The sequence below is a fragment of the Ruditapes philippinarum genome, unplaced genomic scaffold (assembly GCF_026571515.1).
Source record: "Ruditapes philippinarum isolate M1 unplaced genomic scaffold, ASM2657151v2 ctg7073_1_1_1_1, whole genome shotgun sequence".
NCBI classification, from domain to species: Eukaryota; Metazoa; Mollusca; class Bivalvia; order Venerida; family Veneridae; genus Ruditapes; species Ruditapes philippinarum.
This window is the reverse complement of record NW_026859116.1, coordinates 21,856-38,440: the sequence shown is the minus strand read 5'-3', so window position 1 is coordinate 38,440 and position 16,585 is coordinate 21,856. Positions and strand designations below refer to the sequence as shown.

At 34.6% G+C, this 16,585-nt stretch overlaps 2 protein-coding genes across 2 annotated transcripts; both read left to right on the top strand.

Moving 5' to 3' along the window:
• The first annotated feature begins 555 nt into the window (after positions 1–555).
• On the top strand, positions 556–4,412 carry LOC132755281 (protein KTI12 homolog). The gene is made up of 3 exons (XM_060746123.1): positions 556–743; positions 4,038–4,089; positions 4,361–4,412. The coding sequence occupies exons 1-3, from the start codon at positions 593–595 to the stop codon at positions 4,410–4,412; spliced, it is 255 nt and encodes an 84-aa protein (XP_060602106.1). The 5' UTR covers positions 556–592.
• Positions 4,413–4,756: 344 nt separating this feature from the next.
• LOC132755280 (protein KTI12 homolog) lies at positions 4,757–14,983 on the top strand. Its single transcript, XM_060746122.1, has 5 exons — positions 4,757–4,814; positions 6,706–6,785; positions 7,952–8,111; positions 8,916–9,047; positions 14,785–14,983. Exons 3-5 carry the CDS (start codon positions 7,968–7,970, stop codon positions 14,926–14,928), a joined length of 420 nt encoding a protein of 139 aa, XP_060602105.1. The 5' UTR covers positions 4,757–4,814; positions 6,706–6,785; positions 7,952–7,967; the 3' UTR covers positions 14,929–14,983.
• The last annotated feature ends 1,602 nt before the right edge of the window (positions 14,984–16,585 follow it).

Sequence of the window (16,585 nt, the reverse complement as noted above, 5' to 3'; positions counted from 1 at the left end):
GCTTAAATTACAATATCATCAGCACAGGAGCATAAAGTGTTTATAAACACAACTAAATCCTCATTACTTAATAAACCCTTCTCATCATCAAGTGTATATAGACCAGCAAATTTTTCAGACATAAACTGTGCAAGATCATTTAGAAATAACGAAAACAACACAGTATGAAAGATTATCACCTTGTCTTATGCCAGCATTATCTGCAACAAAAATTTGAAGGCTTATTTTACCAGCTTTTACACATAACTTTGCTTTATCGTGCAAAATTTTCAAAAAATTACCACTTATATTATTTTTGAGAAGACCCCTTGATAAATAAAATTAACCAACATTTTCAGAGTGATTATTTGATGATTTGTACTATACTTATTTCTAAAACCAGCTCTTCACACAAAATATCATATGACTCTCGACCCTTGTTCGGACGGTTATTTAATACATTAGTAAAGAGTTTACCAAAACAATTTAATATAGAAATCTAGATATGCACCATCACCACAGGTCCTTTGTGGCCTTTAATGGTCATTCTTTAACGGATGCCAGTCTAAATTTCAACTTCCGGTAAAATGGCAGGTTGCAGATAGTTTCTGAAATGCCATTAATACTTATGTGCGGTTTTCCGTCCAGCGGGAAGTCAAAAAGGGCAAACGAACTTGACAAGTACTTTTCTAATGATTGTCAAAAGAAAGTGACTGTTATTAGTGATCACACGATAGGTGTCAATCGAAATGAAACTTACGACGGTGAGTGAGTAATTTTAAAAAAGTGGGTGGGGTGAGGTAAACAAAAGTGAAGCTTAGTAGATTGGCATCATCTTAGTTGACTTACATCACCTTTGTGACAAAATGGTTGACTCACCTTGAATTTTCATTGATTAATGTATCAGACGGGTAACAAAATGTAAAACAGTGTGGAAAAACTGCAGATTGGTCAAATAAATCTGTTGTTCATGAACTGTTAGTTTGAGTTTTTTAAATTATACTCTAACTCCGGCGGCACGAAATACCCAAATATACCCAAATGCACCCAAATATACCCAAATATAGCAATATTTATTTTTGTTTGGATAAAATATAGATTATAATGAGAAATAAATAAATATTTATTAAATATAATATGACTTAGCCTGCTATAATTTTCATTTATTCCGTTGAAATGGACAGTTACGATGTTGTAAGAAAATAAAGTTGTGACATTTGCTTATCTTAGTACTACATAGGTTCTTTATGAATGTACTTGCAATTTTAAATCAAAATATGATATTTGTTGTCTACACTTACATTTTTAAGGTGTAATTTTGTTGAAATTTCATATCATATACAAGTGTCCATGTTATTTAAAGGAATAGGAATGGATGGATTGATGTCTGTCTAATATATATATTCATCATTTAAAAAGAGGTACCATGACAGTTTTTCTGTTGACATCAACCCTATAAGTGAGAAATTCGTGTTTTAACACACTACTTTTTACTTGAGAAATAAGTTCATGGGCGCCGCCATTTTGGCGTTCTGTCATTCTCGCGAGACAGACGAGACCGAGATTGTGACGTGTTACACCCAACTTCCTGTTAGTTGTACACGCTGGTACAACTGAAATATATATCTTGGTGAAGAACTTATTAATCTTTATTGCGTACATTATATATTATTTATGAAAACATCATAATGGAACTGAATTGCTTTAATTAATTAATTGAAGACGCCGCGACAATTAATTATCATTTGTCCGATTTTCAAGCTTGATGATGATCCCACCACATGATTTAAGCAATGAACTGCTTAATTTTTCAAAGATAAACCATTAATTTAATTGGGGTACTATGAATTGACGATATACTCTTTTTTTTTGTACTTAATTTTCGCTAGACAAGCTGTCCGAATAGGGTACATCGCCGGTCATGTATCTTTTTTTCAGATTAAAATATCAACTAATCAATATGCAAAAAGATTCTACTGAGGACGTGATTTTTTCCGCCATTGACACTAAAAATGAGAATGGTGAGAAATGGCGCAGGAAAATCGGCAGCCAGAGATAATATCGTAAGAAAACAAAACTTGCCCCGTTAGGTTATTTTAGGCACCAGTCAAAACTGGTACCCTAACAGCAAAAGATTGCCCATTCCCCTGTTATTACAATGTACGCAGTATTCTCGGGTTTATTTCCAGTTCCCTATAACATTTTTTCCACGCTTATCTACTTACCCAATTCCTTTCCCACACAGATTACGGCGTATTTACTGCTACTACCCCTTAGTAAATTTAATCCAATTAAAAAAAAAAAAAATTACATAAATCTACTTTCAATATTTAAAATGATAAGTTGGTTGCTTCTAAAAAAGTGCTCATGTTGCATTTTATGCATGCGCTGTCATTTACCAGCATAATTCGACGGTGTGGCACTTAATTTTCTCCCTGGGCTATTCAGGTCCACCGATCAAGCGTAAAAAAAATAGATGTCTATTTCGTCATTAGAATATTTTGACAAGGGTAATTAACCAATCAGGGGCAACATTGTGCATGATCAAAAGGTCTGTTCGGCACAGAGGCATACAAGGACAATAAAAATCGTCAGTACACAGTGTTGACAGGGAACAGTAGGTGCAAATAAGGAATCAAATTAAAATGGACAATGCACCAGTATTAGACATAAGTAGAAAGAACCAGCAGTTGTGTTTGAATAAATTATGCAAATTAGATTTTTGAGAGCCAATAAAAATGTTTTGCCTGCATTTCATATTAGGCTACGATTACGCCGGCAGCTCATACGTTGACAACATGTTAAAAATTTACTTTTCAAAAGAGTTACTTATATTTTTGAAATGTGACCATCAATTATAACATTGTTCACACCTTTTTAAATTTGAACAGTCAGAATCAACATGCAAAAAATTAATTACATTACTATTAAGAAACACGTTTTTAGTAGGATTTTTATAATAAGATAATTCGCCGCTTCAATAATTAACAGCCAATTATTCGTTGGTGCGTTCGTTTATTTAATTGCATTTTTTTATTGTGAAATTTTGTTAAATAATAACATGTGTATTTATTAAATCTGTGAAATATTGTTTAATTACATTAAGATGAGACTTCAATGAACAAAGCATTGTTTGGAGTAACGGGCATCACTGGCCTGAAGTGCAGTGGTGCGACGGGTATAGACGTTGATTTTTTTTGTTTCTTTATTTATTCATTTTTGTTATGATATTGTTACGTATTTTGAACCATAAAAAAATATCCTCTCTACCTTCTGTGAAAATTTAATTGTCTAATCAATACTTTATTATATTAATATTTCCTTATGTTCAACTAGATTTATCATAAAACTAAAGATGTGGGGAAATGACATCACGCGCACCTGTTTTTATACGGCCAATACACAAACATGGCCGCGCTTACTGATTTTGTAGAAATCGATGATTTATTGATTTAAATTTTGTTATCATTCGTTTAATATTATTATTTGGCGGCAGAAAATTTGCAGATTTATTATTTATAGTATACTTTTTCTGAAATCAAGTTTTTATTCTAACCTTGTCTTTCCCTTTAAAAAAAAATAGCTTTAATGGTGTACATTTAGACTGTATTTTGGTTCAAAACACAATGATAGGGAAATGTATATTTGGGTGTGGTTGATTATATCTTAGTGAAAATGTATATTGTATTCATGATAAAAACAGCACTTTTTTAGGATAAAACATTTATTTTTAGTATAATTGGGCAATATTTGGGTATATTTAGGCAATATTTGGGTATATTTAGGCAATATTTTGGTATATTTGGGCAATATGTGGGTATATTTGGGTGTATTTGGATATATTTGGGTATTTCGTGCTGCCCCTCTAACTCTGTATTATCGGCGCAACTCTATTACCGACATACTCTCAGTATTTTGTCATGTGCAGTCATGCATACATTGAAATTAAAAATCTTTGACCTCATTCAATAAAAAATATTATGATTAATTTAGTTGAATTTGTACTGCTTTACACAGAATATTGATTATTAAATTCAGAAATCTTTGACCTTTTCCAGATTCCAAGAAAGAAAAGATTGTGAGAGGAAATTTGAAATCATCTGTACAAAGGTATAAAACATTCATATATTGTTAAGAGGATGGATTCAATTATGAATTGCTTGAAAGTTTTATTCAGTTACTATAAAAGTGGAGTCAATTATCAAATGAGTAATTAAGGGTTTGAGCCTCATACATGAATTTTTGACTGTTAATTTATCAAATTTAAATTGGTACTGGTTTATCATTTGAAATTTTAAAATTAAAGCAAACTTATTTTTCAATTTTGATTTTTCATTTAATGATTGCAAATACATATATTCTATGAAAAATTATTTTACAGGTGTTTGGATAAAGACAGCCAGCATCACTATTTTAGACTCTTGAATATATAAAAGTTGGTATAGAAACTGTAAAAAGTTTGAAGTGCCAAAATTCTGTTTTTGATGGCTTTGGCTATTCTTCAATTGTTCAGTTAATCATAAGGTCAATATTTGCGGGTGAAAGTTGATAAACAATATTGCACAAGCTCAAATACATGTAGGTACAGCGGGTACTTCCAATTTATTTTATCTTTGTAACTGGTTTTCATAATTTTTAATATTTTCATAATTATGACATAATAGTTTTAGCATATATCAATATATGAGTTATTTAGTTTAATTTATGAGTTAATTACCTATTATTGATAATATTATGATATAATTTTATTTTTTTATAAATTTTCTCTTTTAATTTCAGGTTTTCGATAATGAGTATATTGTGTTACAAAGGAGTCACAAACCACACAATGTTTGGTAAGTATACAGTTTTGAATCAGGGTGTCCATTTGACCCTTGAAATGACCCTTGATCCTTCAAATTTCCAAAGGCCTGATTTTTTGACCCTCAGGATTATTATACTTGAGGGTCAAATTTTGTTTAAAAAATCATGGGGATTTTCCCTTGTAGTCAGTTAAAAACTTAGTCAAAATGACCCTCAGGATTTCATGGCTAGTGAAAACACCCTTAATGAATACTAGGGGTCAGTGTCACGTTAATCCATTAAAACGGGTACAGTCAGTTTTTAGCCGAAAACTGGTTAGAAATTTCAAACTGCGATTAGTTTTTGACAAAGAGGTGAAAAAGTATTAAATTGATTCTAAATATTACCTTAGTGTTTTATAACAAGATAAAACAATTTCTTTGTATTTTAGTTTTACTCAACATTGTAATTTTTTCTGATATGCTGGAGTATGGTGCAAAGATAATGGAAAATAGTTACTACATGTATATAATTATTGGATATGTATTATTTTGAGTTCAACAAAATAAGAACAAAATGTCATATTCTGTCATAAAAAAACAAAGTCAATGTTTAAAATCTAAGGATTTTATTTGTACAGTCGTTTAAAACTTTTAATAAAAGTTTAACACGGTTATTAGGTCGCCATTTAAACGGATAGCATATTTTCTTACCGTGACATCCTTAATGAATATACTACCTGCTGTTTCCTTTATTGCCACAATTCTTATATGCCCTGTGATAGGTCAAGGTCACTTTATATTCTCAACATGTATGCATGTCAAGGTTGATGGTAAGAAACAGTCTGATTTTAATCAGTCAGAGTATTGTTTTTGTTGTTGTTGTTTTGATTAATACATTCCTCAAGTGGCAGTGGTAGTCAGTACTGGTTGAAATATTTTATAGAAATTTGATCCGAATAGACTGAATATCAGAAATTTTGGTGATACCAGTAACCAAAGAACTTTTAATCTCTTTAAACAAGGACAGTTGTCACAGTGTCACTGTGATTGGATTTCTCAGTCTTAAAAGAATATTTTTGGGGATGAAATTTTGATGTTCGAAATGAAATATATCTTTATGTTTACAGTAAACAATAATGATCAATCATTCCAAATATGGGAATAAAGCAAGGTCTGTGCAACTCTGCTGATCACTTCACTGGTATGATGTACAATACTGTTACACCACATGGAAATAATTATACTTTACAAACACTCTGTAACACAGAGTGAGTGTTAGGGTTTAAGTAACCGCCTCCGTGGTCGAGGGGTTAGAGTCGATGACTTCTAATCCAGTTACCTCTCTGGCGTGGGTTCGATCCCCGGGAGATGCTTTGGTAGTTTAGCACGGAGGAAGGTTGTCAAGTACTGGTGTAACTCTCCAGGAACGATGGTTAGGAAACTACCCGCCTATTTGACTGAAATACTGTTGGGAAAAGGCGTAAATGAAACAAGCAAACAAAACAAAACATTAGGGTTTAAGTTGTAGTGTTTTTAATTGATATATTTTAAAACAGTAAGACTGCTTGGTGTGAAAGGGTTGTAATTTCTTCTTTTTGTCATTAGAGTTAGTTACCCTTTGCACCAAGCCCTCGAAATTTATTATTCTGAGTCTGTATATTACATGTATGTCAAAAGTCCCACTATGTTAAGTTTTACATATACTCTGGACCACAGGGGTAGTATTCACATTTATACTTGATAAATACACTGTAACACAGAGCATTATGTTGTTTTTTTTTCTACAGATACACTGTAACATAGAGCTATATGTTTTCTGTTTTTTTCACAGATACACTATAACACAGAGTAATATATTTTCACAGATACACAGTAACACAGAGCGATGTTTTTTCACGTATACAATGTAACACAGAGCAATATGTATTTTCTTTTTTCACAGATACACTGTAACACAGATTCAGTAACAGCTTCACAATGGAATCTCCAAAGAGACCCATCAGAACAGTATTCTCAGGAAATGTAAGTTACGGTATATAAAAAAAGATAATAATTTATTATAATAGTTAAAATATTACAGTCAATGTAAGGCAATTTCATGCTGAAATGCCCTTTAACCTTGCAAGAATTTAGAAGTAAGAAAAGCCTTCATTATCCCTGTTATGTTTCAGTTATAAAAAAATAAAAACAAAAGAAGATAAGAGTTGCTGGATTAATGTTTTCTTTTGTCATTTTACAATGGTGGTGTTGGTGTTAATAGTTTTCACTCCGGATCACGGCAGTAAGCCACATTGAATTTACCAGAGCTCAGTTCAAGCCAACGCATCGTTCCTGGGCAGGCTGTCAGGCAGTTTACCAGTACTAGTTGCCTTCACTTTCGTAAGGGACTGAAACTTCTGTACATACCAGAGCAGAGGTACAGTAGAATGACGGTAGAAAAAGATTTCATGATCAATCATAACGAAAGTGACCTGCACTGTCTGGGAATTCAACCCAATTTTACCCAAATGTTAACATTAACTTATACATAGATCCGTAACCTGTCTAATTATAATTAATGGGTTACAGTAAAAATTTCACCACAACATATTTGGTAACAAAATAATACGTGCCAATGTTTGTTGGTAAATTTATTGTTATTCAAATTAAAGGTCAGAGTAGGGATCTATCAATTAAGTCTAACCAGGCTTAATTTTATTGGCTGCCTAACTGCATAAATTTTCATATAATAATTAATACTAAAAACTGATAATGAACATGTCCAAAAATGGACGTCGTACAAAGTCCATATTAGAAAATTCATTAGTTTATACAAATTTATTTTTTAGTTCCATTGTGTTGGAAGCTATAAGCATATTGAAACACTCTTAAATATGTTCCTGGAACCAAACAGTACTGATCAATGAATGTAAAGATTCATGCTCAAGGAAACAACGGCTTGCCCCGGATGGGGTTTGAACCCATGCGGCTAGCAATCCTAAGATTATTAGTCTGACACTTTAACCACTGGGCCACGCTGCCAAAATTCATAAGATGAAGAGGATAAGTGTATGTAAATATCCTAGCATCCTTTGTAATTCATTAGCTAAGCACACTATGACAGGACAATAAACTGCTCATTTTGATGGCACAAATTTGCAATTACCTGGTTTTGTTGGTTCAGAATCTTATTAAATTTCTGTCGACAGTTTTGATGGGCTAGTGATGAGATTTGAGGAACCGAATGGCTCTAACAGATGGGACTCTCCACTGTTTATTGTACAGAAAGACGATATATTACCATTAGAGGCGATATCCGATACATTACTGAAACGTAAACCCCCTCCACAAAATGCCTCAACTTTACCGGTAAGTCTGCTCATTCTTTAATTTTAAATCAGTTAGTTTGACTAAGTTAGTACCATCTACCAGTATCATTTTGAATTTACTAGATGTTATTGCTTTTGTTGGGTTTTATGTCACACCAACCCAGTGTCGGTACCATGGCAACTTTTCAGCTTTACTGGTGGAGGGAGGTCTCAGGTGTTTCCATCCCCCACACCATTCATTATCTGAGACATGAGCAGGCACCCCGAGTTGAATGTCCAAGACTTTTGTATGGTAGCTGGATTGCTTCCACATATATAGGAATCCAAATTCCTTGGCAGGTTTTTGAACTTACTGCGGTGATAGGCAAGTGGTTTGAGGTCCAAGACTGTTACCACTCAAACACAGAATCTTTTAGATAAATATATTTAAGATATATTGAAATTTGTACAACTAAATGGTTAAATTGTTTGCACTGATTTTATACATTTGAAGGAGTGTTTAGGACAATTGTCATGAATGGATGTCTTACCTATCTGAAAGATTATTTTTGACTGCTCTTAACAAATTTATATTCAGGCTTAAATTGCCCCAACTTTGCGGAGCTTATGTGATAAGGATAATTCTCAGTATAGTGTGTCGTAACCTGGCCTCTAGATTATAAATTTTTTTTCTGAGCTTTGTCTCAAATTTCAGGATTTTCATTGGTCATTGTACATTCTATGACAGTTTATGACCAATCATATACCCGAGATTTGAGTATGAGCCTGGAGAATTTCTTTATAGTCTCGGAGCCTGGAATTTGAGTACCTTTCTTAAGAAGTTTTTTGTATTTTTTGTTTACAGCAACCCCTCTCATCAACTAATTTCCTGTATGAATTAGACAGAGTTACCACAGAAATAGTACAAGTGATAATAGCTGCATTAAAGACATTTGTACCTGGAGACAAAATCAGTATACCTAGTTCTACAGATAAAGTATCCTTTTATATACAATGTTCTACATTTGCCGTTTATCTTTGGCATTTTGAAGAAAAAATGGGTTATCCAAGACCTACTGGTCATTTGTGTTGACATAACTGCTCATGGTATACATTGGAAACATCACACATAATCTTACAATGGTCATTGACACTGAAGAATAAATGAGCTGCGTCACGACAAAACCAACATTATTGGTTTGCGACCAGCGTGGATCCAGACCAGCCTGCGCATCCGCGCAGTCTGATCAGGATCCATGCTGTTCGCTATCAGTTTCTTTACTTGTTATTGGGTCTGTAAGCGAACAGTATGGCTCCTGATCAGACTGCTGGTTATTTGTAATGTTTGTGTTGACAATTACTCCTGGAATTCACCGGAAATTTAACACTGTAACACAAATCTTTACAGTGGTCATGGAAAACTGATAAAGGGTCAAAAACCAATAGATTTACTATGAATTGTTCCTTCGTTGTGAACGTCATGTGCAGCAGGGACGGCAAAATGTGATTATGACTTAGTCGTCTTATCTGAATCATTTATTAACTTGTCTGTATGATACTTATGAAGTAATTTCTGGAAAAATTTCACTTGCCCGTACAGGCTGTGAGACAACCTTGGTAATGCAGATATTAGGGATAATTGATTTTGCTTGATTCATTCTTGTATTATGAAGTTGTAAGATGAGTGTTGTCAGTCTTGCAGACTCCAGTCAAAACAGCAAAACTAGGTTGTTTTTCTTAGTGAATATCATGCAGTATTAGAGTTCTTTATTATGATTAACATCTGATTGTGTGGCAACAGCTACTATGTCTTCAAGTTTGTTATAAATTAAAATTTCATGGGAGTAGTTTGATAGGTCAAATATCATATCTATTTCTGTCTGTCTTTTTATTTTTGGAGGGAGTCGGAAAATTTTTAGCTTGACTTTTTCAAGGAAAAAAGTAGTTATTGCTACATTACCATAGTTGTTGCCATGAAAACTTTAAAGCTGCAGGCCTCCAGATAAGCCAATATATTTGAACAAAATTAAATTTAACCTTTTCCCTTATATAAGCGTGTTTCGACGGCTTTTTGCCCCCCCCCCCCTTTTGAGGCCTCAAACAGTGAAAAAATGTCCTATTTAGACCCCAAACACTGTTTTTCGTTTGAGAAATGTTGTTAAAAAAAGTGACCATTTTTTCGGCGCCGTCCCCCATCCAAATAATACATCAGGGGGTTGCCAGAAGGGGGATGTGCCCCCTTCTGTTTGGGGGGTTTGAAGGGGGGCGGAGTCCCCCTCATCGCCAAGAAAATTTTGGACTTGTGAGAGGCTTAAAATGACCCCAGGTTGATCATAAAGTAACGTGTAACCAACGCTGAAAAGCCTTTGACTCTATCTCAATCCATTGAGAAGTTGCAGCACTTTGAAATAAATTTTGATGGAAAAAATCGAGGCAAAAAAGTGATTTTTGGCAATTTTGAGATGTCCCCTCGTTGCCATGGTAACAGGAAATTTAAGACTGAGCATGTCGTTACAAAGGCAATGGTCCAGTCAACATTTGTGCCAAGTTTGATTAGTATTGAAGCATTTTTCATAGTTTCATAGCAGTTTGAACTTGTAACAGGAGGCTTTTCAGTTAAAATGGCCATTTTTCACAATATGCTCATGGGGGAAAGGGTTAACTAAAAAAATTATAAATGTTACAAAACAACAATTTTTCACCAAAATAAGGTAAAAGACCACATGTTAACATGGAAAAACTAGATTTTGGGTGATTCCAAGGTTTTTCATCATTTTTTGTTAACCTTTTCCCTTATATAAGCGTGTTTCGACGGCTTTTTGCCCCCCCCCCCCTTTTGAGGCCTCAAACAGTGAAAAAATGTCCTATTTAGACCCAAACACTGTTTTTCGTTTGAGAAATGTTGTTAAAAAAAAGTGACCATTTTTTCGGCGCCGTCCCCCATCCAAATAATACATCAGGGGGTTGCCAGAAGGGGGATGTGCCCCCTTCTGTTTGGGGGTTTGAAGGGGGGCGGAGTCCCCCTCATCGCCAAGAAAATTTTGGACTTGTGAGAGGCTTAAAATGACCCCAGGTTGATCATAAAGGTAACGTGTAACCAACGCTGAAAAGCCTTTGACTCTATCTCAATCCCTTGAGAAGTTGCAGCACTTTGAAATAAATTTTGATGGAAAAAATCGAGGCAAAAAAGTGATTTTTGGCAATTTTGAGATGTCCCCTCGTTGCCATGGTAACAGGAAATTTAAGACTGAGCATGTCGTTACAAAGGCAATGGTCCAGTCAACATTTGTGCCAAGTTTGATTAGTATTGAAGCATTTTTCATAGTTTCATAGCAGTTTGAACTTGTAAGAGGAGGCTTTTCAGTTAAAATGGCCATTTTTCACAATATGCTCATGGGGGAAAGGGTTAACTAAAAAAATTATAAATGTTACAAAACAACAATTTTTCACCAAAATTAGGTAAAAGACCACATGTTAACATGGAAAAACTAGATTTTGGGTGATTCCAAGGTTTTTCATCATTTTTTGTTAACCTTTTCCCTTATATAAGCGTGTTTCGACGGCTTTTTGCCCCCCCCCCCCCTTTTGAGGCCTCAAACAGTGAAAAAATGTCCTATTTAGACCCAAACACTGTTTTTCGTTTGAGAAATGTTGTTAAAAAAAGTGACCATTTTTTCGGCGCCGTCCCCCATCCAAATAATACATCAGGGGGTTGCCAGAAGGGGGATGTGCCCCCTTCTGTTTGGGGGGTTTGAAGGGGGGCGGAGTCCCCCTCATCGCCAAGAAAATTTTGGACTTGTGAGAGGCTTAAAATGACCCCAGGTTGATCATAAAGTAACGTGTAACCAACGCTGAAAAGCCTTTGACTCTATCTCAATCCATTGAGAAGTTGCAGCACTTTGAAATAAATTTTGATGGAAAAAATCGAGGCAAAAAAGTGATTTTTGGCAATTTTGAGATGTCCCCTCGTTGCCATGGTAACAGGAAATTTAAGACTGAGCATGTCGTTACAAAGGCAATGGTCCAGTCAACATTTGTGCCAAGTTTGATTAGTATTGAAGCATTTTTCATAGTTTCATAGCAGTTTGAACTTGTTAGAGGAGGCTTTTCAGTGAAAATGGCCATTTTTCACAATATGCTCATGGGGGAAAGGGTTAACTAAAAAAATTATAAATGTTACAAAACAACAATTTTTCACCAAAATTAGGTAAAAGACCACATGTTAACATGGAAAAAACTAGATTTTGGGTGATTCCAAGGTTTTTCATCATTTTTTGTTAACCTTTTCCCTTATACAAGCGTGTTTCGACGGCTTTTTGCCCCCCCCCCCCTTTTGAGGCCTCAAACAGTGAAAAAATGTCCTATTTAGACCCCAAACACTGTTTTTCGATTAAGAAATGTTGTTAAAAAAAGTGACCATTTTTTCGGCGCCGTCCCCCATCCAAATAATACATCAGGGGGTTGCCAGAAGGGGGATGTGCCCCCTTCTGTTTGGGGGGTTTGAAGGGGGGCGGAGTCCCCCTCATCGCCAAGAAAATTTTGGACTTGTGAGAGGCTTAAAATGACCCCAGGTTGATCATAAAGGTAACGTGTAACCAACGCTGAAAAGCCTTTGACTCTATCTCAATCCATTGAGAAGTTGCAGCACTTTGAAATAAATTTTGATGGAAAAAATCGAGGCAAAAAAGTGATTTTTGGCAATTTTGAGATGTCCCCTCGTTGCCATGGTAACAGGAAATTTAAGACTGAGCATGTCGTTACAAAGGCAATGGTCCAGTCAACATTTGTGCCAAGTTTGATTAGTATTGAAGCATTTTTCATAGTTTCATAGCAGTTTGAACTTGTAAGAGGAGGCTTTTCAGTGAAAATGGCCATTTTTCACAATATGCTCATGGGGGAAAGGGTTAACTAAAAAATTTATAAATGTTACAAAACAACAATTTTTCACCAAATTTATGTAAAAGACCACATGTTAACATGGAAAAACTAGATTTTGGGTGATTCCAAGGTTTTTCATCATTTTTTGTTAACCTTTTCCCTTATATAAGCGTGTTTCGACGGCTTTTTGCCCCCCCCCCCCCCCTTTTTGAGGCCTCAAACAGTGAAAAAATGTCCTATTTAGACCCAAAACACTGTTTTTCGTTTGAGAAATGTTGTTAAAAAAAGTGACCATTTTTTCGGCGCCGTCCCCCATCCAAATAATACATCAGGGGGTTGCCAGAAGGGGGATGTGCCCCCTTCTGTTTGGGGGGTTTGAAGGGGGGCGGAGTCCCCCTCATCGCCAAGAAAATTTTGGACTTGTGAGAGGCTTAAAATGACCCCAGGTTGATCATAAAGTAACGTGTAACCAACGCTGAAAAGCCTTTGACTCTATCTCAATCCCTTGAGAAGTTGCAGCACTTTGAAATAAATTTTGATGGAAAAAATCGAGGCAAAAAAGTGATTTTTGGCAATTTTGAGATGTCCCTTCGTTGCCATGGTAACAGGAAATTTAAGACTGAGCATGTCGTTACAAAGGCAATGGTCCAGTCAACATTTGTGCCAAGTTTGATTAGTATTGAAGCCTTTTTCATAGTTTCATAGCAGTTTGAACTTGTAAGAGGAGGCTTTTCAGAGAAAATGGCCATTTTTCACGATATGCTCATGGGGGAAAGGGTTAACTAAAAAAATATAAATGTTACAAAACAACAATTTTTCACCAAAATTAGGTAAAAGACCACATGTTAACATGGAAAAACTAGATTTTGGGTGATTCCAAAGTTTTTCATCATTTTTTGTTAACCTTTTCCCTTATATAAGCGTGTTTCGACGGCTTTTTGCCCCCCCCCCCCTTTTGAGGCCTCAAACAGTGAAAAAATGTCCTATTTAGACCCCAAACACTGTTTTTCGTTTGAGAAATGTTGTTAAAAAAAGTGACCATTTTTTCGGCGCCGTCCCCCATCCAAATAATACATCAGGGGGTTGCCAGAAGGGGGATGTGCCCCCTTCTGTTTGGGGGGTTTGAAGGGGGGCGGAGTCCCCCTCATCGCCAAGAAAATTTTGGACTTGTGAGAGGCTTAAAATGACCCCAGGTTGATCATAAAGTAACGTTTAACCAACGCTGAAAAGCCTTTGACTCTATCTCAATCCATTGAGAAGTTGCAGCACTTTGAAATAAATTTTGATGGAAAAAATCGAGGCAAAATAGTGATTTTTGGCAATTTTGAGATGTCCCCTCGTTGCCATGGTAACAGGAAATTTAAGACTGAGCATGTCGTTACAAAGGCAATGGTCCAGTCAACATTTGTGCCAAGTTTGATTAGTATTGAAGCATTTTTCATTGTTTCATAGCAGTTTGAACTTGTAAGAGGAGGCTTTTCAGTTAAAATGGCCATTTTTCACGATATGCTCATGGGGGAAAGGGTTAAGTAAAAAGTACTAAGACTTTAAGAAAAAGTAAAAAGATTCTAGATTCAAGTAATAATAAACATTTTTGTGTGATATTTTTTTCTGTAATTATCACCATAATAATATTTCTACTGCGTTTCTACACAGTGAGGGCTTTTTTTGCATGTTTTGGGCTTTTTTTTTTTTGGTAATGTACGTAGATTGTAAGAGCCATTTTAACTGTATAAACTCATGTCTTTGTTCACTTTACAGTATTTTTCAAAATTTTCATGAAAATTTGCATGAATCTAGAGGCATGCTGCTTTAACGTTGGTCATGTACTTTATTTTCCTTAACCAAAACCACAGTTAAATCTCTGCAGACCGTTTACACTGGCTGAACTTCAGCGAAGCAGACGACAGTTTATTACATATACTAAAATGCATCCTGTAGACGATATCTCGAAAATAGGAAATATGTTTGTGCAATATTTAAACAATACTTTAAAGTGACTGTGTCTGCATATTTTATTTTGTTTTTATAAAAAGTGAATAAAAATTGAAGCAATTTTAATTTGTATGTTTGATTTGACTGTTCAATCTTTGTTTCTATTTTTAGCCCGACTATAAAAAGAATAGGGAGAGCTTTTTTTCTCACCCTGGCTTTGGTGTTGGGGCAACACTTTGGTTAAGTTTTATATGTGCAAGTTGGTATCTCTAAAACTGCTGAAAGGAATGGGTTGAAACTTCACACATTTATTCTTTGTGATAATCTTACATAGTGGGTACAGGTTCAATAACTCTGAATTACCTTTTTAGAGTTACATCCTTTTCCTTACTGTCAAGCACTGAGAAGTCGAGCAAATTGTCTTACCGGCAGTTCTTGTCATTTACCATATTAATCAACTGCAATTTCTTGCATATAGGATGAAATTACCCCCCTTTTATTACTTGTATAATGTGTTTAAACCACTTTCCACCTTAAATTATATCTCTCATTCACCAAAGTGAAAAGGAAGCCCTAAAACAATATTTCAAGCTCATCTATTTAAATGTTACTTAAACTTTAAAGCTATGAACCTACTTGCCCCAGCATAACTCTTTGGTGCTATTTCATACCTCATTTATCACACAAATGGATTCCTTTCACACTTCACACATAATTCTTGGGATCCTAATTAAATTCTTTGTCCAAGACCTGTAACTCTAGCATGGATTTGTTACTGAATTATTCACCTTTATCATAAGAATAATGTATGTTCAGAGATATATTTACATACTTTTAAGGTAGAACTCATGGCTGAGTAAAACAAAAAACAAAAGTCTGCACAATATTCACATATTTATTGCAAAAAAATAAACTTTAGAATATATAACACAGATTATTGTATATACATACTAACAAAAGTGAGAAACAGTAATGATTATTACAGAAGAGTATGATTTTCATAAATGCAATCATATAGCACAAAAACACAAAAGTGGTCTGTCGGGTTAAAAGATTTGGGAATGTCCTCACAAAAGGGATACTATAGTGCCTACTATATTGTTCTTCCATTGATCTTTTAACTATAGGAAAGAGAAATTGTAGTCATCTAAAGAGAGTAAGCAGATTTACTGTAACATATTGCATCGATGTGCAGATCAAAGGACTTTTTACCACAGAAGGAAAAAAAAAATTCCCAAAAGTTCCCATCTTAACACATATGTGTTGAAAGAAGATGCAATTGTAATAAAAAAAAAAAATGCACACGTGATCTTCTATCAAAAACAATAGACAAAATCATCTTTGGACCATTTAACTTTACATTGTTATATTACTTAGAGCTGCCTGCCTCCAGATGAACCCAAAATATTTCAAGAAAATCAAACTTGAGAGAAAAATGTACTAAGATTTAAAGAAAATTATAAATTTATAATATTCCCAATTTAAGCAAAGATTTATATTTTTTGATTGTGCCATTAATGACTGATTTTGCAGGTTTTACCATCATATTTCTACTGCGTGACTGACTAACACATTAAGGGCTATTTTTGAATATTCTGAAATCTTTTTAGTAGTATATGTGGTTTGGTAGTGCCTTTGGAATGTGTAAATTACTTTTTTGTTCCTTTTACAATGTTTTACTTTAAAATAAATTTTCAGAATTTTTGTGAAAGTTAGAATGAA